Source organism: Oryctolagus cuniculus, chromosome 1, assembly GCF_964237555.1.
Source record: "Oryctolagus cuniculus chromosome 1, mOryCun1.1, whole genome shotgun sequence".
Taxonomy (NCBI): Eukaryota; Metazoa; Chordata; class Mammalia; order Lagomorpha; family Leporidae; genus Oryctolagus; species Oryctolagus cuniculus.
The window spans coordinates 141,615,930-141,640,366 of record NC_091432.1 but is presented as its reverse complement, the minus strand read 5'-3'; the positions used below and the strand labels follow the sequence as shown (position 1 = coordinate 141,640,366).

The window sequence follows — 24,437 nt, the reverse complement described above, 5'->3', positions numbered from 1 at the left end:
TGTTCTTAGTGAATAAGGAGGCAACTTCTGCACATGTGTGAGCGACGCCCAAAGCCTCCTGTGATCATCAGTCCTGGTCAGATTTTCCAGCATGGAGGGATCGAGAATGTTCTAAATGGTGACGTGCCAGTTTATCATACGTGAGTTAGCACCTCCCACGTGTGGCCCGTGCACCCCCGCCATCTCTTACACCTTCCAGGGAGTCTGCAGAGTCAGAGCTGTGTTCACAGTAATACTGAGTTCTTTGTTCACCTGTTGACATTTGCACTAGTGGTGCAAAAGCCACGGCAGAGAACCTTGCTGGCATTGGCCCTAAATCGTACTAGGTTATTAGATTCTCTGGCACCACGTACTTGGAGGCAAAGGAAACTGGTTTCTCCTGTGAATATCCTTGATGAAGCAGTGAAAATAATTAATCAAATCTCAGCCCTTTAGTTTTTGTATTCTGTATGATGCCATGAGAAATAGGCATAGAGCACTTGCACACTTGTCTCAGCTGCACTCTGAACTAGCATCTACTGTGTGAACGCCATTGTACTTAAAAGGGTGGCTGACAAACTGTGGTTGGTCAGACATGGGATTTTGGCACTTTCTCAAAAATGAACTTGGCAAGTAAGCCACTTCACGGAAAACCATGGACCGTAATTGTTCCCAGTGATAAAATGCAAGTTCCCAAATAAAAACTAAAATACTGAAAAGCTTCCATCTGCCTCTATCACTTTGACACCTTCCCAGTGCCTGAAAGTTTTTCCAATAATAACAAAAATGATTTTCCAGTTTTGTGAAGTTAAGTGTGTCACTATTTTGAAGAGTCTCCATAAGTCTATAAATCAGTATTTTCTAAATGACTAATGAATAATGTTAAAAAATCATGCATGGGGGTAAAGATTCACCCACAGCGTAAGACATACCAACGAATTTTAATTTTAACAATATACTTTTTTTGTGGGTAGGTTTCAGATTTTTTATGACATTAACCTGAATGGAGCTTCAATATAATATCAGAAAGAACCTCCAAAGTTATCTGAAAAGGCTATTAAAATATGCTTCCCTTTTCTGACTACATTTCTGTGTGAGGCTGATTTTCTTCACATAGTTCAGCCAAAACATACTGCAGCAGATGGCATGCAGAATCAGATGTGTGCACACAGCCGTCATGGGTACGGCAGGACTTGTCTTCCCCCCATACTCATGTAGCCATTTAAACTCTGGCGTCTTAATGTTAATGGTGCATTGATTAAGGGCGGAGACTTGATGTGATTATGGCACCTAGAGGTGGGCCTGGGGGAGGGCTTTAGGTCACTGGGGGTGTGGCCTCACAGGGTGGTTCTTGAGAGAGAGTTGTTTATTTGAGTCTCAAGTTCTGCTTAGCTGCTCTCTCCTTCCCGTTCACCATGTGATCGTGCCTCCCTGAACAGCCCACATCAGCCAGACTGTGGACCAGTGATCCTAACACCTCCAACTGTAACGCTCCCACAGAACCTCTTCCTCTTGGGTGTTGTAGTTGAAGTAACGAAAAGGGCAGCTACAGCAGCTGTCTTTTATTAAGCAGATATTAAAGACATTTGCAAAAATATAAAACCTAGCCACTCTTCTAATTTTTTGTTTGCTTTGAAAAAAAGAGTGAGTTTTTTGTTTTGTTAGGTTAAAAAAATGTATTGATGTTAACACATAATGGGTACATTGTTATTTTAATGAATTAATAAATACTTTAAATTTCCAGTAGATGCAACCCACATAAACAAAAGTTCCTTGGGGTCTTCATTAGTTTTTAAAGAAAAGGGGTCCTGAGAACAAAAAGCTTCAGGACCGCTGTCTTAGAGCGCAGGAAAAGAACCACCGCGTCACGTGTGGTGAGCTCCCCTGTCCCTCCCCCTTCTGCACAAGTCAGGAAAGCCTCTCACAACACGGGAGAGTAAAATGATGGCAGTCCATGCTCATTTACTAAAACGGGCCCGTCGTTCACCTCAGCACCTTATATTAACAGTAAATAGTCTGCATCAGACCTCTCAACCAGATGCAGTCTCAGTGTCATCTGTGGGTGCTTGAAACATCCTTCCCCAGCACTGGAGAGCCAATGGCAGCCGTGAGCCGAATCAGCTGAGCAGCCCAGCAGGTGGGCAGAAGGGAGGCTGCACCAGCCCCTGGGGAACACAGGCAGGAGTGCGCACCAGCCGAGAAAGGCTGTCTTTAAACTGTTTTCCACCAGCCCACTCCTCTGTAATCTTCTCCTATAACCGGGGCTAGTTCTTACAGGATCTTCAAGGAATCCACAGAGAAAATATGACAGTACCATGAATATAACTTAGTACACAGAAAGATGTGAAGCGGAAGCCAAGGCTACAAGATGCTGGGGACCTATCCACTACCACTTACTGGAGATCCTAGGAAGACTGGTAGAACTGTGCATTGTAGATATGAAAGAGACCCACAGGAGTCCGCAGTCCAAAGCACCAATCCCCAAATCCTTCATTATCCCCCAGACCATGAGGCTCAAAAGGACTCAGAACCTCCCCAAGTTTCCACAGTAAGTGGCCAAGTCAGGCCTGATCACAGAGCTCACGGTACAGAGATCTGTGCCCAGACTGTCACCTGAGAAGACCTGGATCCTGCACCAGCCTTTGCCTGTAGGCTCCTGTGGACGACTGAGGGCATTAATGAAAAATTCTCATCAGTGCATGTTTGACAGAGGTAACGGCCATGGTCTCACCTGGTCCTTTCCCGCAGGTTAACTGCCGCAGCCAGAATGGTAGAGCCTGCAAGTTGACAGACCCCAGGGAGATGGAGTTTCAGTGACTCACCTGTAGCATGTGCCCCAGAACACCCACCTGCCCTGCTAGTGCTGTTACTCTGCTGTGCCTTTTAAATAATGGGTTGGACAATTTAAGAGACTTTGAACTTCGACAAACTTCTCATATTTAATTCAACATGTGAGAGTTGTTTCCAGTATTATGGGTCTAAAAAACAAAATTAGGCCCAAAGCAGCCAATATGAAGTTGTCCTTTTGTGACTCAGAAAGCAAGTAGTATTGAAAAAAGAGTTGAGCTGAACTGTAACTGTCACTCCTTGCAGGAGGAAAACAGACCCTTCGTTAGAATCTCCCTCTCCCCACAGAAAGGTTTCAGATTTGAATCTATGATGTGTTTACTTTTTCAGAAATGAATGCCATTTCCAAACACGTGCAGAAAATTTGACTTTAATATGCATTTGTGTAGGTTCCCCTGTAACCAACTGACTTCTCTCCAGACGATGAGTTCAGAATTCAGAGGTGCCTTAGAGTTGCCCTTTTTTTCTGTTGAGTATTAGAAAACCGCATCTCCCAAAATGTTATCTCCAGGCAGAAACCTTGAATGGAAACCCTGAGGACTTTCACTTACTTGCCCAAAGATCCTTAAAAGCCTTGGTCACTTTAGACTCGGATACCATTGGAATGAATTTACGTACACTGCGCTGTATGTTTTTATAGTTCTGACTTCCTGCTTTGCAAAGGCAAGTTTATGACTTTCCATGTGCTTACAGGGTTTGGCCCTTACCCAAAGAGAGGTTTCTTTTTTAATCTTTTGTTTGAACAGATGTGTAAACAAAAGCATCACCACTCTAGGTCTAATGCAGAAGGAAGACGAAAGAGCGCTTGATTGGGTAGCCCTGTGGCAAAGCTGGCATGATCCGGCCAGCAGGAGGGCTTGTGGGCCACACGGCGCGCCCTGGCATGCTGGAGACCCGGGATTGTTTTGTGAAGCTCTGTGCCGTTCTCAGGAGCAAGGTGTAGATCCAAGAGCTTTCCTGTGGATGGGCAGATCTTTCCATGATTTCAGAATCAGAACTTTCAAGTAAGCTTCCATTCGGGCTTCTCAATGGGTCCAAGCCATCTGGACATTCCAGCTCCTTTGGGGATCCCCTGCTAATCATCTGGGTACTGGAACCCCCTCCCTAATGCACTGGGGGAAAACTGCATGCGGCTCTCAGCTGTCTCCGCGAAGTGTGTTCTGAAGAGACCAGCCCAATGGACAGACCCACTCCAAACTTGCTTCATGAAGGACTTCACGAACGGCTGGTTGCCTGTGATGGACAGGCCACCTGTCCTGTCAGGCTGTTCTGCTTCACGGTGCACCGTCCCCATATCCCCTGCAGGCTGTCTGCCTCGTAGGGGTGCGGATGAGCAGAAGGAGTCAGCCCTCCTGCCCTGGCTCTGAATGTGTTTCTAGGAATTAGCAGGAGCAGCTTTAGAAAGGTATCAGAGACTGCCTGGAGTGTTGTCTCACTCCCCTGCCTTGGAAGGTCTCTTGCCCACTTCTTATGGGAACAATGGGTTCGGGAACAATTCTTCCCTATCAACTTTTCTCGCCTCCTTGCTGTTGCTACCTAGGTGCCCTCTATGGTTCTTTACTAATCCACCTCCAAAACTATATTTTACTTCCAAGAATAGTAATAGAGTAAAGATTGATTCCATAAGTAACCCAGTAAACAGAAAAATGCTAATGTAATCACAGTGGCTGTGAGGTACCAGGGATCTCCCTTTTTCTCTTTTTTAAGTGTGCTGAAGTCAAAGATTGCTATCTACAAATCCTTTGAGTTGGTTTTATTTTTTTCCTACCCTTTCATGTTAAAAATGTGTAACTTTTTGCAGCTGAGCCGTTCAGTAAATGACTTATATCTAATGCCTTGAAATTCAGAGTATACTTTTGATTGAAAGGAAAAGGAAAGCACTTATTATCAAAGCTCATGTGAATGTGTCAGACTAGTGGTCTAAATGGAGATGAAGACTTTTCTGCGGTAACCAACAAGACCTCAGACGTCACAGTGAGAAGTAAGTTGTACAGAATAGTGGCTAGTTAGTTATTCTGATAGGGGTTCATCTTGGCTACTTTTGAAGAAGAAACTTTTTCCTTACAAAAGTTTCCTCTTATTTATTGTAATCCTAATGTATGCCTTGTAGAACTTAAAATACCGAGGGCCAGCACCGTGGCTCACTTGGCTAATCTTCCACCTGCAGCGCCGGCATCCCATGTGGGCGCTGGGTTCTAGTCCCGGTTGCTCCTCTTCCATTCCAGCTCTCTGCTGTGGCCTGGGAAGGCAGTGGAAGATGGCCCAAGTGCTTGGGCCCCTGCACCCACATGGGAGACCAGGAGGAAGCACCTGGCTCCTGGCTTCGAATCGGCACAGCGCCGGCCGTGGCAGCCATTTGGGGAGTGAACCAACGGAAGGAAGACCTTTCTCTCTGTCTGTCTCTCTCACTGTCTATAACTCTACCTGTCAAATAAATTAAAAAATAAAGAACTTAAAATCCTGAAGCTATTATCTAACAGAAAATACACATTATACATTTTTAATTAGTTTTTATATCTTTTCAAATAAATTTTACAAGAACATCAGAAAAATCAGTGATCCGGTAACTACATCAAAATTAAATTAATCATTGTAGAAATTAAAGGAAAAATGAGAAAGTAAGGACGGAGAAGGGTAAGATAGGAAGTATAATTATGCTGTTAAAACTGTATAAGAAATATATGAAATTTGTTCATTTATATAGATTTAAAAAATTAAAACAGATATTAATGAAGTCTTTGAATTGAGTCATTTCTAACTTAAACATTGAACCGTGGATAAGTGGGTAGACTATTTTGGCCAAAATATATTAGAACAATTACTATTTCTAGAACCAATATATATTCTAATGTTTTGGTTGACTTAAATTTTTTATATTCTGAATTTTATTTTATAAAGATATGTTTTGCATCTAAAATTTAATTGTATCAGTGAAATTAAGACTTACATAATTAGCACTGGCCTTTTTCCTTTGTAGACCTATTTAGCTGTGGTCTAAAGGGGGACAGTTCTTCCTTGCTTCTTCAGCTTTCAGCAGACCATTCCATACAGGAAGTATGTCTACAGGAGGAAGAACTGTCACTGCTCAGAGCCAGCGTGGTGACACAGCAGGTTAAGTCGCACCATGCGATGCGGCATCCTGTACTGGAGCACCAGTTCCAGTCCCAGCTGCTCTTCTTCCTATCCAGCTTCCCCCTAATGCACCTGGGAAGTCATCAGAGGGTGGCCCCAGTGCTTGGGCCCCTGCCAACCACATGGGAGACCCGGATGGAGTTCCCTACCTCTCACTCCTGGAGGCTGTTTGGGGAGTGAACAACAGTGGATGGAAGATAGATAGATAGATAGATATCCCTCTCCCTTTCTCCCTGTAATTCTACCTTTCAAATAAATAACTAAATCTTAAAAAAAAAAAAAAAGTTACTATTCACAAATTAGAATTAGTACCTAGGTATTCTCTGATCAATTGATCATTTGGATTTCTTAAGTAATCTCCTATTTTCATTCAGTTAGCATCATGATCAAGTGGATTTAAAAGAAAAGAAAAAAGGAAACTCGGAAGTTTAGCCCATGGCTTTGGAGGTGGGCCCAAGGGCTTGGCCCCTGCTGAGGACTCCCCTGGCTGTGTTGCAGTGTGACAGAGAGCATCAGCTGGAAAGTGCCTGCGAGAGAGGCCTGTGGGGAGCCCGGAAGCCGGGGGAGGTCAGGGGCCAGGCTGGCTCCTGTAACAGCTCACTCTCTCGGGAAGTGGATTGTTTTAACTCCGTGTTTACATTAGCTGGGAATGATAGCTAGATTTCTTACATTACGGAGAAGCCTTAATTTTTAGTAAGTGTTCTGAAAGTTGGATTTGATTGTCTAACACAAATACTGTAGAGGGAGGCCTACCCAGTAATTTATGGAAATAATCATGAACATAGCAACTGCTGGGTTAGAAATTACACTTTGATAAGCATGACGCTTTCTAAAACAGAGTAGCAGCAGTGATGCATATACTATACAAATACTGTGCAAACTTCCGCACAGGTCCTTCCTTACTGTTAAAACTAGAATCATAATGACAGAATTGAAAGGAACTTTTTTTAGAAAAAGGATCCTTTGGGGACTTTGACAGAAACCAGGAGTTGTTCCTCCCCCTTCCATTGCAGAATTCCCTATCAGATCCAGCGCAGTGGTCCAGTTGTACGGAGACAGCTTAGAGAAGAAGGGTGCCTAGCTCGGGGGGACTCTGGGAGATAAGGTTTGCAGGCAGCCTTGGGGAGCTGGAGGGAGAAGGAAATTTATTTCCCCCAGAGCCTCAGAAGAATGCAGCCCTGCCAGCACCCTGACTGCGACCTGCCGAGATGACAGATAGTCAGCCTGTGTTGTTAGAAGCCACTAATTTGGGGGCAGTTTGTTCTGGCAGCAAAAGGACATCAATGCATTACCCCCAAACTCATACATAGATTATACATTTAACCTCAGGGCAGTCCTTCAGATCACAATAAGCTTAGCAGATAGTCAGCCTGTGTTGTTAGAAGCCACTAATTTGGGGGCAGTTTGTTCTGGCAGCAAAAGAACATCAATGCATTACCCCCAAACTCATACATAGATTATACATTTAACCTCAGGGCAGTCCTTCAGATCACAATAAGCGTAGGCAAGCACACCGGCTCCTGACGTCTTTTTAATATAACCAGGCTAAAAACAAAATTTTGTCTCACAGTCTTGTTTTGGAAAAGCATCTGTTGTCTACCAACAGGAAAATCTAAAACAAGGTAGTTTTTTTTTTTTTTTTTAACTCAAGGGTAGGCTATTGATTCCATGTGAGAAGATAATTTTATTGTCTAAAGAATCAGGATTTAAAATGTGGAATACTGGGCAAAAATTAAAGATCTACAGGTCTGATTGCTGTGGTTATGAAAGCTGATTCTCCCTGAAAGTCTATAAAATGGAGTGAAGAAGGTACCTGCACAGGATGTGAACTCTGTTACCCTGCCAAGGCCATAGGGATCCAGAGTGCTAGCGTAGGTCGTTGAAAACCACCATTGCCCGGCATGATCGGCCCACGGCATCCCAGCCTGCGACTCTGAGATGCAAGCGCTCTTGCTTGGCCCAGTTCCTTCTCTTCTGCTTGCTGCTTTTACCTTCATGGGAACATCCCCACCTCCCCTCTTACTTGTCAGCAGTTCTTTCTTGGGGATCGTCAAAGAGGAGGAAACTTTTTATTAGGAACTTTCAGAATGTTCATCTTGTTTTGTGTTGGGAATTGAATGTGTCGAATCCCTTTCAAACTTATCTTGAACGATAACTCTTTTCCCTCCTTATTAATAATAAGATTCAATTTATAAAGTAGCTTCTTTAAGGAAAGTAATGTTGACATTACTGATTGATACGAAGCTCTGATGTACCCTGGCCACCTGGCATTTTGTGCTTGTCCATCAGAACCATGGTGGGCGGCTTTTGAAGATGCCAGTTTTTTATTGTTGGAAATGATTTGCTGCTACAGTTGTTTTTGCCTGTCTCAATTTTGCCTGAATATAAGTTAGGAAGAAGATAAATGTTCCATGTTTCCTTAAAATGGGCTTGTCAGGGGCTGGCACTGTGGTACAGCAGATGTGAGCTGCCACTTGCAAGGCCAGCATCCCATATCACAGCACCAGCTCAAGGTCTGGCTACTCTGCTTCCTATCCAGCTTCCTGCTAATGCACTTGCAGTGGATGGTGACCTAAGTACTTTGGCCCCTGCCATCTGTGTATGAGACCCACCTGGGTTCCTGGATCCTGGCTTCAGCCTGGCTTAGCCCTAACTGTTGCAGCATTTTGGGGAGTGAACCAGCAAAAGAAAGATTCATTTTTCTCTCTCTCTCTGTCTCTCTCTCTCTCTCTCTCTCTCTCTCCCCCTCCCTAACAAAGAAGTAAATCTTTATTTTAAGAAAAAAAAAACTGGCCTGTCACTTGAATCCCCTAAGGGTAGGGACCTCTTTGTATATATAAACATCTTCGTATCACAAATGTGTATCCTGGTGACAAGAACATAACAGGTGCTGAGTAAATATGTATAGAATGAGAAGCCACTCTCTACCTTCATTCATTAAATGTGTGCCACTTCAATCTATTCAATCCATTCAATCCATTTCTATCAAAAGAAAAATTATCATCTGTAAGAGTCTGTGACTGATAAACTCTAGTAGTATTTGTCTGAAACTTTCCTAAATGATAGTTTACGTGGCTATAGCATGTGAGGTTGACAGGTGTTTGCTCTACCTTCTGGTGGTGATGGTATGGAGAAACCCGATCTTTGTCATTTCTCTGTAGGGTACCTTGTCTTTTCTCCCCAGTAGTTTTTAAGGTACTCCCTGTGTTTATTTTCTTTTTCCCACTAGGAATTCCTCTTTTTCAGATTGAGGGTTCATGCCTTCTTTCAGTTCTCTGCCACCATGTCTTGGATGCTGACCCTCCTAGCGTTTTGTAGATCTGCCGAAGTTCCTAAGATGCTACAAGTCCTCGGTTCTTTATCGCCGCACTACATTCTGAGGGACTTTATTGTTCTGTCATTACCAGCTTCCTCTGTAGGCCTGTTTAGTCTGTTGCTTAACCCATACTTTGAGTTTGTTTCTGTCTCTATTTTTTATTTCAAAACTGTAGCTCCTTTTTGTATCTGGTTCTTTCTCAGCTCTGCCTGTTTAAAGCCCACTTCTTACTAATGGATTCTATTCCTTCTTTTGTTTCTGGACATACTAATAATTTAGTCTCTTTCTATAACCCCAAGAGTAGAGTTCTCATATTTGGGTATCTGCCCACTTTCACAGTGGCAGGTTTTATGTGGGTTTTTTTTTTTTTATATAATTTTTGTCTTAACTACTCTTTTTTTTCCCCCTTTGGAATCACAAGCATTCTCTAGATTATGGAAGTCTTCCTATGGTGTGTTTTTGTATTCACCCCTCATTGAGATCAATGGTTTTCCCTGGTTTGGGGCCAATTTTTTAACATTGATTTTCAGTGTAGATTTTACACACCACCCAGGTGGTGCAAATCAGATCCCACAGACGTTACCAGCTGGGCATTCCACCTCCCTCCCCACCCCACCCCAGCAATTCTAGAGTAGGATGGTGACCAGCTTCTAACCTGTGTCCCCAGATGGGGCCTTCCCAGCTTTGATTTACAAATTGGATGTCCTCATTCCAGTGGTGGTTGATGTCTTTGTTCTTACTCCCTCTCCCTCTGTACTTGGGGTCTTGTAGGTTGTAATTCAGTTGCCACACTGGGGCAAAGGCGCTCCAGCCCTGCCCACTGCCATGTAGTCACGTCCTAGTTTTTGGCACCTAGGGATTTTACTCTCTTACTCTGGAGTTCAAGTATAATTTTGTTGATATCATTAGTAAATTGTGCCCAGTATTTCTGTTTGGTATGTGGTGAGGACTTTTTGTCTATGCACACTATACCTGTTCACAGGGAAATTTTTTGGTTGACCCACAGTGGTAACCATTTACATTAAGCAAGCAACCATGACCTAAAAGTAAGTGTGCTTCTTTGTGTAACTTAACTAACTATAGTTAACATTTTAAAACTACTAAATATTCCAGTCCAGAAGCACTTAAAAAGTAGACTCTATGAAAATGATTTCTTATTTATCATGTAAAAATTATTACTTTTACAAGCTTATTTACGTATGTAAAAATTAAATGACTAAAAGACTGCTTAAGAATTTTGAGAGAAATTCCTGAGTTTAAAAGCGTTAGATGGCTGGCGCTGCGGCTCACTAGGCTAATATTCCACCTGCGGTGCTGGCACACCGGGTTCTAGTCCCAGTTGGGGCGCCGGATTCTGTCCCAGTTGCCCCTTTTCCAGGCCAGCTCTCTGCTGTGGCCCGGGAGTGCAGTGGAGGATGGCCCAAGTGCTTGGGCCCTGCACCCCATGGGAGACCAGGAGAAGCACCTGGCTCCTGCCTTCGGATCAGCACGGTGCACTGGCCGCAGCGCGCCGGTTGCAGCGGCCATTGGAGGGTGACCCAACGGCAAAGGAAGACCTTTCTCTCTGTCTCTCTCTCTCACTGTCCACTCTGCCTGTCAAAAAAAAAAAAGTGTTAGATATCCCAGGGCGGACATTTGGTGCAGTGAGTGGTTAGGATGCCCCTTGGACGCCCACACCCGATCGGGGAGTACCAGGTTGGAGTGCCGGCCCCACTCCCAGGCCCAGCTTTATGCCAGTGCACATCCTTGGAGACAGCAGGTGATGGCGCAAGTAGTTAGATCACTGCTTCCCATATGGGAGTCCTGGACTGAGTTCTCATCTTCTGGCTTCAGCCTGGCCCAGTCCCAGCAGCTGTAGGAATTTGGGGAGTGGGCCAGTAGAGGAGATCCCTGTCTGTCTATGTCTTTGTCTCTCTGCCTTTCAAATAAATAGAATAAATTATTTTTAATTATATATCCCATTTTGTACCATCATTTATATGATCATTAATTTCTATCTTTATCAGGGATAGCAGATGTTAGCTGGTATATCAGTATGCCCACTCACAGTCTTCACAATAGAAATACCATATTATTGCCAGTCATGTTATGTCTTTAAGAAACATATAAAAGTACTTTCTCCCTATATAAGTATCATCTTTTTTGTTTGCTTGCTTGCTTACGAGACAGAGTGGGCTCTCTGGGGTAGACCACAGTTAGGACCAGGAGCCTTCCCCAGTCCAGGTCACCTGTGTGACTGAAAGGACCCTGACTGCCTGAGCCATCACCCCTGCAAGTGTGCACCTTAGCAGGAAGCTGGCACCATGAGTAGAGCCAGGACTTGAATCAGGTACTCCGAAATGGACTACACATAACCACCAGCCCAAATGCCTGCCCCCAGGGGTCAGCCTGTTATAGATGTGGGTTGGCATCTTCTGACAATGCAGGATCTGGTTCATTTCACCATAGTGAGTATTGGTAGAAATTAAATAAATAAGACATTGTCCTTATTTGACCAAAAATGACTATTTTTCCAGACTTAGCTTTGTTGTTGTTGTTTTTAAAGATTTATTTTTATTTATTTGAAAGGCAGAGTTACAGAGAGAGGTAGAGACAGAGAGGTCTTCCATCCACTGGTTCACTCCTCAAATGGCTGCAACGGCTGGAGCTGAGCTGATCCAAAGCCAGGAGCCAGGAGCTTCCTCCAGGTCTCCCATGTGGGTGCAGGGGCCCAAGGACTTGGGCCATCTTCTACTACTTTCCCAGGCCATAGCAGAGAGCTGGATCGGAAGAGGAGCAGCTGGGACTAGAACCAGTACCTATATAGGATGCTGGCGCTTCAGGCCAGGGCTTTAACCGGCTGTGCCATAGCACTGGCCCTGCAGACTTAGTTTTCTCTTCCTTTCCTTTTTCTCAGACATGTGAAGAAAACGTGCCTACAGAGAGAGGCCAGCCACCAAGTGAAGGAGGTGTTTCGCTTCCTCTGTGCGTTCCGCACCCCGTGAGCCAGAAGAAGAAAAGGGTCTACCGGACAGAGCAGACCACCTTCATAATCGGAGAGACGCCAAGAGGAATCCGCAGGTACGTCGTCCGTGACAGGCACTAGACTCTGAGGAGAACTCTCAAAAGACGTGCAGCTCCTTAGTAAGATACACAGATGATCTGAGTTATAGCCATATTTCAGAAAAGCCTGAACTTGTATACTTTAACAAATGAATTCCAAACCTTTTACGTGTTTTTAGAAAGCTGATCCCTAAATTTATTTTTAATGAAGTCATTTTGTATAAAGAAATGAAATAATTAAGTGCATTTTATTCATCCATTCTTCAGCTATGTTTTGGGCACCTAACATGTGCCCAGGGGCGTTGTGCTGAGAGCTGAATATGGTGTAAAAACAGATAAGGCATAGAGCTTATCGTGTAGTAGCGCAGGGCCTGGCATTGAGCCATAGAATTTTAAAAAATGAACGCTTACAAATAAGTAGTTAGGAAATGGTAACAGAAGAAATGGGTTGGCTGCCGTGGTAGAGAAGAATGGGATGTGCCTGTGTGGGGCAGGGTGGGGCCGTGTGACCTTCTGCAGGGCAGTGCGGGAAGACCTTTGTGCACAGGTGGCACTCGGGTCAAGACCTGAAGGGTAACCATGCAGGGCCCCAGAGGAGAGCACCTTGGAGGCGGGCGGCTTGGTCTGCTCAAGGCCCTGAGAGCAGACCAGAGTTGGTGCCCAACAAGCAGGCAGAGAGTGATGCGAGGTGGAGGTGGAGACCCAGGCGGCGCAGGGCCTGGGAGACCCCAGAGACTGTGGCAAGAGTGTCAGTTTTGTTCAGAGTGCAGCAGGAAGCTGTCGAAGAATGCGTGATCCAACGTGTGTTTGCTGAGATGGCACAGCTCCGCTGTGCACAAGAGCAGCAGGAACACAGGCTGGTTTGCCCAGGAACGGCTGCCGTGGGGGATGGAGCCAGTGGGTGCTATCGGCTTAGTCGTGGACCAGTTTGGGAAAGAGAAGGAACTAGGCTCACTCCTAACTTTCTGTCCTGAGCAACAGAGCAGACTTACTGAATGGGGAAAACCAGTAGAAGTCTACAGATACACTGAACAGGCAGTAGCTTTGCCGCTGTGGGCTGGGGGTTGGGGGTTTAAATTTGGAGTCATCAGCATCGAGTCAGAAGTGGTTTTCAGAGCCATGGGACTGTGTGAACAGTCTGGGAACAGCCCAGAAGGAGGGAGCAGCCCAGGACAGAGCCCAGGGCAGAAGTCCTCCAGGGTGCTCCACGGGCAGAAACGCAGTTCAGTGTCCTGACTTCCCCGAGAAGTAAGACTTACTGGAGGGAGCGAGAGCTTGCCTGTATCACAGGCTACAGAGAGCCAGAATCAGATGGCGTGGGGAAGTGCCTGCTGGCGCAGGCGGCAGAGAACTAACGGTCTGCCCTGGCATGGGCCTTCTGAGAATCCGTGGCAGATCCTGGGGTGGGGAGAGCCAGCAGGGAGAGGGGCACTCGCGGCGGCTCTCTAAGAAGGGTTGTAAGAAGGCACAAGAGATGGAGGCCATTGCAGCATCATGGGTACTTTTTTTTGGGGGCGGGTGGGGGGTTGTTTGTTTTTTAAGTTAGGAAGATAATAGATCCTGTTTGTGTGTGGAAAGAAAAGATCACTCAGAAAAAAAATAAATCATACCAGAGAGATGATGACAGTCAAGTCCCAGAGGCAGGTGATGGCAGTATCCAGACCCCCTGGCGGAGGTCCGGCCTTTGCCATTCAGGGAAGGGACAGACATGGGCATGGATGTCGTATTTTCTCAGTGAATCAAATCCATCCGTTCGGAAGGCGAGAGATCTAAGGAGAGAAGTTATGAAGTCAGTCATTCATAGAGTTGGAAACGGAGCTTGGTGGGACTGGAATTCCTGGGTGCCGTGAAGTCCCTATCCAAGAGTAATTCCACGCGTGCAGGTTTCATTCAGCAAGCTTCACTCTGTTGTAGACACGCAACAGGAGATGGCTGGGTTCTGCCAGGGGTTAGAATGGAAGAAGAGAGAAGCTAGCAAGCTTCAGGAAGGTCATAAAGGAGTGAATATGACATTGAACACGAGACAGAGTGGAGGCTGACGGGCAGCAAGAAAGCAAAAGAGTGGTGACTCGGAAGACTTAGGTCACAAGTGTGTCACAGCATTGTTGTCATGGGCAGGGAAATGAAATAATTAAGTGCATTTTATTCATTCTTCGGCTATGTTTTGGGCACCTAACAAGATGAGGGAAAAATGGTTTAGCTGGGTAACATCATCCTTAAAGAGGGGGGATGTTTTAGGAGAAAACCAATGTCTGGAAGCAGCAAAGTGAAAGGCGAACCCCGAGCCCAAGAGCCCCGCTCTGCATAGACTGCGTGGGAGGAGGCGTTGTCCTCAGGGGACAGGAGGGCCATTCAGCTTGGGAACAGAAGACACAGGGCAGCAGGTAGGTCACTGCCTGGTGCCAGGACCACCAGGCGTGATTCGGGAGGGTGAGGGGCTGGAGCAGATGGGAGGAAAAGACAGTCGGAACACATGACCTGGGAAAGCAGGGGCAGGGCCATGGTTGGACTGGTTCTGGTGGCTCCTGGGGACAGGGAGGGAACAGTGCTGGCTCTGTGGGGTCAAAGCACTTCGTGTAGGGGTGTTGGCTACTTCCAGACTACTGGACATCAGCTTTCCCTGGGAGGGCTGACCCCCAGCCCCTCGGGGTGCTGGGTGGCAGGTGGGCTGCACAGAAGGTGAGCACCTCCCCCGGCCACCTGGGCAGTGCCATGTCCTCACAGACGGGCCCACGGCGGCCGCAGTGCAGGGTGTGCCTTTCCCTGTGCACAGTCGCCTGTCTTGAGGGAGTGCATGTGTCTTCATCCCTGCTCGCACCGTGTGCAGAAGCACCGAGGGCAGGCGGGCGGTTATCTGGGTTTGCCTCCCTCCAGCCGCGGGACTAAACGTCTCATGCTCAGTGGAGAGGTGAAGGGCGTCTGGTGTTAGAGCCCGGAGCCTGACTCAGCACAGTGCCTGAGCAGCTGACGCCCCGTTTCCCGCTCTCCCCGCTAGCCAGTCAGGCTCCAGGCCCAGGCCACGCTGCAGCCTCGTGGTCATCTGGATGAAGTGTTCAGCCTGCTGTCCCTTCAGAAAGCTTAGGCAGAATCTTCAGAAAGGTTCTGGCTGTGCTCCCCCCCCCCCCCCCCCCGCCCAGTTCCTCAAGAAAAGGGGAGAGGATGTTATGTGTTATCCCCTGATACACAAATACTATCGGGACGTTTGCCAGAAGACCCCGCCTACCTGCCCTGACCAGCATAAGGGAGTCTACTCTGGTTTACTTGTTTTCTGCACAAAGTGGCTGGCTTGTGCCCCCTGGTTTACCTTGAAGTGTCTTAGATTCTTAGAGAAACTCTTTGGAAGACCCAGAATTCTGGCAGTGAGTTGGAAGGCAAAGTAAACCGAATGATGATGTATCCCATCCTCTGGTGTAAGGGGTAAACTGTGTGGCCTCATTTACGTGCAGTCTGTTGAGGTAAAGCGGAGCAAGCAGCTGCCCTGGCACAGCCGGCCCCGCAGGGCCACAGGCAAGCTCACAGGCAAGGTCACGGCTTCAGCGCGGCAGAGGTGGAGTTACTACGGCCGCTGTGAAGCACCACCGAGCCTTGGGTAAATAAAAGACACCAGCTTGTAACCTCAGCAATCACTTAATCTTTACAAGCACAAAGAATTCATAGACAGACTGAGTATGAGAGTGAATTTGGAGATGGTGGGTAAAGTAATACCCCCTTATTACTCCCAACTTTCCCGCAAGATCACGGGCAGCTTCCAGGACAGAAGTGTGGATGCTTGTGTTTGTGTTACTAAATGTTGCATTGGAGACGACGTGCCTGTTGGGCAGGTGTGAACAGCATCTAGATGTGGGTCCGTCAACAGCACAGCAGCGTGAGGACCGGAAGCCACGAGAGCAAGCGTGCACTGTGGCCACCCACTAGCATTAGAGGAAACCAGGCTTTATGTCCCTTGGTCTGGGTGGCAAAACGTAGACGTGGCATTGGAGCACCTCCCTTCATACATTAAGTACAAATCATCGGTTCAGCCTGAGGGTTCTGCCTGGTGAGTGGGATGAACTTCAGACTTGGCGACCTCGGCCTGCAGACCCCTGTGATGTTCAGCCTCTTCCCGAGCAGTTTCTCCTGCCCGTCTGTGTACCTGTGCCCTCCCTCCCCTCTCTCTCTGTCTCTGTCTCTGTCTCTCTCTCTCTCTGGAAGGCTTCCTCACTCTCCTTTTCCTGTCTGATTCAAGGTGACTGGGAGAAGCCTCCCCTACCCATCCTGCCCACTACCCATCGCTGGCTTAGGAGCCCCTGCAGGGAGCGCCAAGGGGACCCTGCATTTAGCTCCTTCGTGGGGTTCACGACTCCATCCTGGTTTGCTTTTCTTGCACGTCTCCCCTGACTAGATTGCAAACTCTTAAAGATGAGGGTGTGAGGCTTGTTCACCGTTGTATAGTTCCTGCTACTCTGCCTAGCACATAAAAATGTGGTGCTGAATGAATAAGTGAATGTTTTAAGGAACTACTATATAAAATAGAATTCTGAAACTTTGAGACTGTTCACCTCGTGCTGCAAAACCATGCACGGCATATGTGTACAGATGCTGGGCCCTCCTCACACGTGGCCCCGACTCTGCACCAGCAAAGCCTACGCCCTGTCAGAGTCGGGCTGACACCATCGGAAGCTGTTCCCACGGCTCCGGAGGTGAGGACACCCAGGTGAAGGTGTTAGCAGGTTGGGCTTCTAGTGAGGGCCCTTTTCCTGGCTTGTGGAGGCTCACCTTCTCTGTGAGTGCTCCCACAGAGAGGAAGAGGGACGCAGAGACACACTGTGCTGGCTCTCTGAATCTCTCTGTTGGAGGACTGATCCTCCCGGATGAAGGCCCCATCCTCATGATGTCCTTTGCCCCTAACTGCCTCCTGAAGGCCCTGTCTCCGTATGTCGGTGCATTGGAAGGCAGTACTTCAACAAGACTGGGGGCCTGGAACGGAGACACTGTCAGTCCCCGGCACCCCAACCTGGAGCCAGGAGCGGAGCCCGTTGCTCAAGGTCTCCGCCCATTTGATCCCAGGGTTCCGGAAGGCCCATCCCCTCCCACATGCACATAACGGTGGTGATCAGTCTCTTACACCAAGAATGCGGCTCACTTCTGCGAAGCGCACCTGACTTCCTGGGTTAGCTGTCCGTGCTGAGGTCGGACCATCTGGGCAGGGTGGGGAGGATCTGGCTTCCTCCGAGAAGGACTTTGCTGCGGCTCATCAAGAACTCCTGACATTTTCATGCTCTGTGGCTAGATGAAAGGGAAAAGGAGCGAGAAGGACAAGGTGCTTCCTTCTCCATTTTTCAGAGTTTTCCTTTTTCTATCCATTAAGACCCTTCGTTGACAATTTATGTCATGAGACCTGAATGCAATATAGACTTTCAATCTGCATTATGTAAATTATGATTCTCACGTCCCTCATAAATCACCTCACTGGAGGAGTAGCATGCTGGGATCTCATAATTCATAGGAAATACCTTCCAGTATAAATCAGGGTAACTTTAAAAGCTGGTGATTTCATGAGCTAAAATATTTTTCTCAGTAGCATAAGGAGAGAGATCACATACCACTAGGATGAAACGCATTTTCATCATGGCAGCAAGCAAACGTACGCCGGAAGGAACAGGATTGCTTTGCTTTGCCTCTGCACTTCCTGTCCCGTGTGATGTGTTCTTTAAAAATCAAGTGTACTGGCCGGCGCCGCGGCTCACTAGGCTAATCCTCCGCCTAGCGGCGCCGGCACACCGGGTTCTAGTCCCGGTTGGGGCGCCGGATTCTGTCCCGGTTGCCCCTCTTCCAGGCCAGCTCTCTGCTGTGGCCAGGGAGTGCAGTGGAGGATGGCCCAGGTGCTTGGGCCCTGCACCCCATGGGAGACCAGGAAAAGCACCTGGCTCCTGGCTCCTGCCATCGGATCAGCGCGGTGCGCTGGCCGCAGCGCGCCGGCCGCGGCGGCCATTGGAGGGTGAACCAACGGCAAAAGGAAGACCTTTCTCTCTGTCTCTCTCTCTCACTGTCCACTCTGCCTGTCCAAAAAAAAAAAAAATTAAAAATCAAGTGTACTGAAAGTAACCGCTGGCTTTATTCATTAAATCTCCAGAAAACAATTTGAAGAAATGGCCTCTTACTTTAACCTGTCTTCCGTAAAGGAGTTTGCGAGACAGATAACGAGTGCCACATCAGAAGAGCGCCGGGAAATGCTCCAAGACTTTTATGCTTCTCAGTACCCGGAAGTGAAAGGGTTCTTCACAGCAGACGCTGCTTCAGAATCCAGCAAATCCGCCAGCGTCAGGAGTAAATCCCAAGAAGGAGACTCTCGTATCAGAGGAGGGCTGTCGGGTTCTGAAGCCTTGACTTTTAAAGAGTCAACCAACAGCATTTCTCAGACCTGCAGCCCAGCATCCCACAAGGGAAAGTCAGTTCAGTTTCCCAGTCACGGTTCCTGCCAAGAAGAAGCGCTTCCTAGTGATGCAGGAACTCTTGGCTCTACCCAAGGGGTTGATGACGGGAAAAACAGCCACGCATCCAAAGGTGCCGGGGCATCCAGTTCCCTGGACGGAAACTCCAAGGGACAGGAGAGGAGGTGGGCAGACGCCGGGAAAGACCAGCAGGGCACCAGCGGGACGGGCGTTTCAAGAAACAGGCTGCTCTGCAAGCCGGAAAGCAGGAAGCCAGAAGGCCCCGTGGCAGGGGGCGCCTCTGTGGGAGGCCTGCTGGGCGACACCTCCATTCTTGAGGACCTCTTTAAAACGCCCCGGAGCGGCCCCACACAGCTGCCAAGGAGAGCCCTTTCAGGGCCCGTGGAGAAAGCAAAGCAGCGGCCCAAGGATTTCTGGGACATCTTGAATGAGCAGAGTGCCGACAGCCTCAGTAAATTCACCGACTTGGCCGTCATCGAGACCCTGTGTGAGAAAGCCCCCTCCAGGAGCAGAGGCGAGCGAGAAACGTCTCTCTGGAAGTCCAATGAGAAGTTTTTGTGGAAGACATTCCACTCGAGTGACACAGATGAGAACACAACCAACAACACGCAGAGAGGAGCAGAGGCCTGAAAACGGACCGGTGCGCCCGTGAACTCCAGCGCTGCCACCCTGCGCGCTCCGCCTCGGACACAGCTGTCTCGACACAAGATTCCATTACATTCTCGCGTTAGAATGTTTTGAAAGCCTAAAATATTATCGTGGCTTGTCTTCCTTGATATCCTGTGGCTTGTCTTCTTTGATATCCGTATGGATCTTTTAGGAAGCAACATTGTATTTTATCATAAACCTCTGTTGTGAGATGAGAAAGATTCTAGATGTATTATCGGAAGACCTGGAACAACTTTCTTAGCGTGTCATTACGTGACCGGAGGTAAGCCACGTTCCCTGAGGTGCATCTGTTTGCTAACATGAACGATGAAGGGTTTGAACCTGATCAGTGAGAGTGTCTCTTCCAGTTTAAAAAAGCTTTGGTTCACTCTCCCAAGTTCCATTCAGTCATAGGCCAAGTCATGCCCACCCACCCTCTAAATCAGGTGTACATAGATGTGTTTCTTTCCTATGATTTGGAAAATAATTGTGTTTTCCTAGGTATCATGTTCTAGTATTATTAAATTATTTTAGATTAAAGCCATAACTAGTAATGAATGTATGGTATGATATTAAAATGGCAATTTTGTAGCAGCTCAGAATCCAGGGGTTAATGCTGTATACCTATGATATTATATGAGATGTGATACTAAAGTAATATGATTATTTATCAATAGCCACAGACACCAGTGCCTCAACTTTTTATACAACTTTGATGATTTAATTGAGATCAATAAACCTTTGCACAGTGCTTTTACATTTGATGAACTAGGAAGAAATAAAGAAACATTTGGTTTTATTTGAAATTGTTATATTTTGTTGAATTTAATCTATATGGTTTATAACCAAAGTGGGACAGTCTCATAGCTGAATTCGTTTAGTTGGACACATCCACTCAGTCCCTGTGTTCCGTGCTAGATACAGCTACAGGTGAAGGACAGGGCGTCCTGTCTGTAAAGAACCGCCTCTGTCGGGCTCCTGGCGTGGCGCCTGGCACGGGGTGGGCAGGGATCCGAGGCCTCACTGGTGTGTTCTCCCACCTTCCCCTCAGCCAGGCTCACAGCGCTCTGAGGAAGAAGTGTGCTTCAGGAAGTGGCTGTGTGCAGCGGTCATTGTTGCTGACCGCAGAGGGCCTCTGAGCACCCAGCTAGTACAGTCATTGCTCAGAGGTTAAAAAAAAAATCCTTTCTCCAGAGACCCAATGGCCAAGTATATTTTTCTTTGGAACAACAATGTTTTGCCTTAGAGAACTATGAAATATATTTTGTATCGTCACCCATTACGTATAGACTCGTGCATGTTGAAATAAAATGTTTATAAAGTAATGTTTACCCTTAAGGCATGCAACTTTGTTATTTTTCTCTCCTGGGCTGGGGTGTATGTGTGTGTGTGTGTGTGTGTGTGTGTGTGTGTGTGTGTGTTGATGCTGTCATAACCCAATAGATTGATTTCCTGGCCCACTAATGCTGGGAACCATGACTTGGAAACCATTGCTTAAGGTTATATAGCTGGTCATTTGTTTGCCACTTGCAGCTGAGTTGTGTCCAGACTTCTCAGACTTCGGCCATTGAGGGTCTTCCTGTAAAATAAACACATAATGCGTCGGTCTGCAGTAGACCTGGCAGGCAGATGTCGTTAGCCTTCCGTGTGCTCAGCCGTCTGCAGCTCTGAGAAGCAGATACCACTCATCTCAGTTATACACGGGACAGGAGCATTCAGGCATTTAATAAAACACATCTCTCATAAGATAGCTTTACAATCTTTTACATGGACATGACCTTAGAATCAAAATGATATTTGTACAAATATTAGCTCTGCACACGTCGGCATAACATAAAGAAATACTATCAAAGTGACTTTTATCAGTGGTAGTCCAAATGGGAGAAGAAACCTAGACCTGAGCTTAAAAATTAGTCTCTAACACAGTCATCATTATTATCACTTAGCAACAGGCAGGGTGCAAAGTTCAGTGTCAAGAGGAGCCAGTCAGTGTTTCAAGGGAAGCCGTCAGAGTTGACTCTCTTCGGTGCACCAAGATTTGGTTCCAGCATTAACGACTCTGGGAACAGACGCCATGAAAGGACTGCAGCAGGAGCCCCTCCTACCCTCACTCCCCTGGTGAGGTTCTGCCAGCTGCACCGGTGTGATGAGGCCAATCCCTCAGCTTCTTTCCGCCCTTTAAATTTTTTATTTATTTATTATATTTATTTGAAAGACAGAGTTATAGAGAGGCAGAGAGAGATCTTCCATCCGCTGGTTCATTCCCCAGATGGCTGCAACGGCCAGAGCTGCGTGATCTGAAGCCAGGAGCCAGGAGCTTCTTCCGGGTCTCCCATGCAGGTGCAGGGGCCCAAGTTCCACTGCTTTCCCAGGCCACAGCAGAGAGCTGGATTGGAAGTAGAGCAGCCGGGTCTTAAACCAGTGCCCATACGGGATGCTGGCGCTTCAGGCCAGGAGTTTAACCTGCTGCCCCACAGCGCCAGCCCCCAGGCCTTTCAGTTATACACAGACTGGGTCAAGGGTATTCAGGCAGTTTTAAAAGCAGCTGAATTATACTTTAGAAGCTCCGTTATTGAAACAATTAAGTTGGAGATCTGACAGTTGCAGCAGCACTGCCGTGACTCCAAGGAGCACCAGTATGAAAACAACTGTGGTGAGAGCATTGCTTTAAAAAAATAAAATGAAAAACTTCAAATTTCCATGGTTCACAATCAAGCCACAACCTATCCTTTTTACTTCTTTTGAAAGCAGTGATACTTTCTGGCTGCTAGCACTCACCGTGCAGCCATGAATGTTGGAAAGTGAGGTGAGATACACAGCCGGATGCAGTGGAATTACCCAGGGTTTGCTGAAAGCCCTGAGACACCCCCACCCCTTACAGGAAATGCACAGCATGGGCCCCCACAGATTGAAGGCAAAGGCGTGCTTGTTGGCAGAGATGAGCTGGTGAGAAAGCCGCAGGGAATGGTGGGTTTTTCAATTTCAGTTCAATGCATGCAGCTTTTAAATTGCAAAGCTATCTTTCCTTTATGATGTTAAAATAGCCATTTTTATAAAATGAAAATAGATCTTAGATGTAGTCTGCTTCATTACCTTTACTTGATACAGAAGTTGCTAGTCATACGTCAGTCCCAAAGTTTTATCTCACGTGTACTGGTTTAGGAAATCCAAAAGAATGAGGACCACTGCCTGCCTGTAGGTCATTTTTTTACAGGGAGGGAACTAGAGGTCCATAGCTCCGTGTTCCAAGTCCAGTTAGAGTGGATCTAGAACTCACCATGGCTGTCGCTGAAGCTGGTCACTTCTCACTTAGTCACCATGGGTGTGACTGCTCCAGTCCCATCTCCTACCTGCTTCTTCAAAACATCCGCCACCCAGTGCTTCTGGGAGGCCCTCCAAGGATGCTTCTAAGCCACTCTCCCTGGGGTGGGGGGCAGCCCTGTGCACTGGAGCACACGTGTCTGCGGCAGGTGGGCAGGGCCACCACAGGAGGGTGGTCAGCATGGAAACAGTCCTTCCCGTGTGTACTCCTGCCCCTAGGAGGAAAGACACAGATGGCCCTTCCTGCCGACCTCCAAGGCTGTGGGTTTCCAGTCCCAGGGAAGGCAACTCAGAACCACCTGCAGGGGCTTGTCAGCACCCAGGAGACTCTGGGTCAGGGCCTTTATCTGATACACTGGCTTTGTCTGGGGTTTGGCTTTGACACCAGTGCCAGACTGCTTGACCCTCTGCCCCTCCAGGACTGCGTCCACAGTGGCTCTTCCGTCAGTCCCACCCTCACCCCACTTCCACCCCCGTGTGACACCAGCGGACGTGCAGCTGAGCCCGCGATGGGGCCTGTGTGTGTGTGCGTGTGTGTGTGTGTGTGTCAGGCCCCAAAGTTGTTAGGATCTATAAAGATATCCACACATATTTGCATGCCCACGTCCATAGCACAATAGCTTCACAATAGCTAGACCTGGAAGCAACACAAACCTCCATCAGCAATGACTGGATAAGCAAAACAGGGTAGATGTATGCACGCACAGCATGGAATATTATGCAGCCTTGAAAAGGAAGACAGCTCTGACACTTGCGAACCTTGAGCTCATGCAAGGTTAAGCAAATACCTAGAAACAGAGTGAAATGGTGGTTTCCGGGGCTAGAAAGAAGAATGGGGACCTGATGTTTAGTGGTATGGTTTCAGTTCTTCAAAATTAAAAGAATTCTGGAGATGGATTGTGGTGACAGCAGCATAACTATATGAGTGTATTTAGTGTCACTGAAATGTATACTTAAAAATGGCTGAGGTGGCAACTTTTGTTAAATGAATTTTTCTATGATTTAGAAAAAAAGGCGGGAAGGTCTGACCAAGAGTGACACCTCATCAAAATGTGCCAAGTGCCAAAATTTAACATATGTCGGACCACAGATTGGCTCTATGTTAATTTCACGTAAATTTGAAATTATCTAAATTTATATTTTGTTTTTTACATTATGGATCCATATAAGATTTTATCTTGAAAAGGGGATTCTAGGCCGCTGCCATGACTCACTAGGCTAATCCTCCGCCTGCGGTGCTGGCACACCAGGTTCTAGTCCCGGTCGGGGCGCCGGATTCTGTCCCGGTTGCCCCTCTTCCAGGCCAGCTCTCTGCTGTGGTCAGGGAGGGCAGTGGAGGATGGCCCAAGTGCTTGGGCCCTGCACCCGCATGGGAGACCAGGAGGAAGCACCTGGTTCCTGGCTTCAGATCGGCGCAGCACGCCGGCCGTAGCAGCCATTTGGGGAGTGAACCAATGGAAGGAAGACCTTTCTCTGTCTCTCTCTCTCACTAACTCTGCCTGTCAAAAAAAAATCAAATGAAAAAAGGGGATTCCAGGTTTAAAATAGGTTTTCTTGGGGAAGAGAACCCACAAACAGCATTCTTTTTCTGATTATGCTTTGTCGACGCGTCCTTTATTCACTTTGTTGTGAGTTAACAAGTTGTGCTGGTTATATTCCCTGATTTCCAAATTAAAGACCAATCTTAATGTGAATTTGGTATCTTTCTGTCATTAACACTG

The 24,437-nt window shown here is 47.2% G+C and overlaps 1 protein-coding gene across 1 annotated transcript in view; it reads left to right on the top strand.

Annotated features, from left to right (window-relative positions):
* Positions 1–20,733, top strand: part of ERCC6L2 (ERCC excision repair 6 like 2) — a 121,274-nt gene extending 100,541 nt beyond the window's left edge. Inside the window, exons 18-19 of the mRNA XM_008257721.4 lie at positions 12,171–12,334; positions 18,429–20,733. Coding sequence (XP_008255943.2) covers positions 12,171–12,334; positions 18,429–19,377 — 1,113 coding nt within the window. The 3' untranslated portion in view covers positions 19,378–20,733. The remainder of the gene's footprint in view (positions 1–12,170; positions 12,335–18,428) is intronic.
* The last annotated feature ends 3,704 nt before the right edge of the window (positions 20,734–24,437 follow it).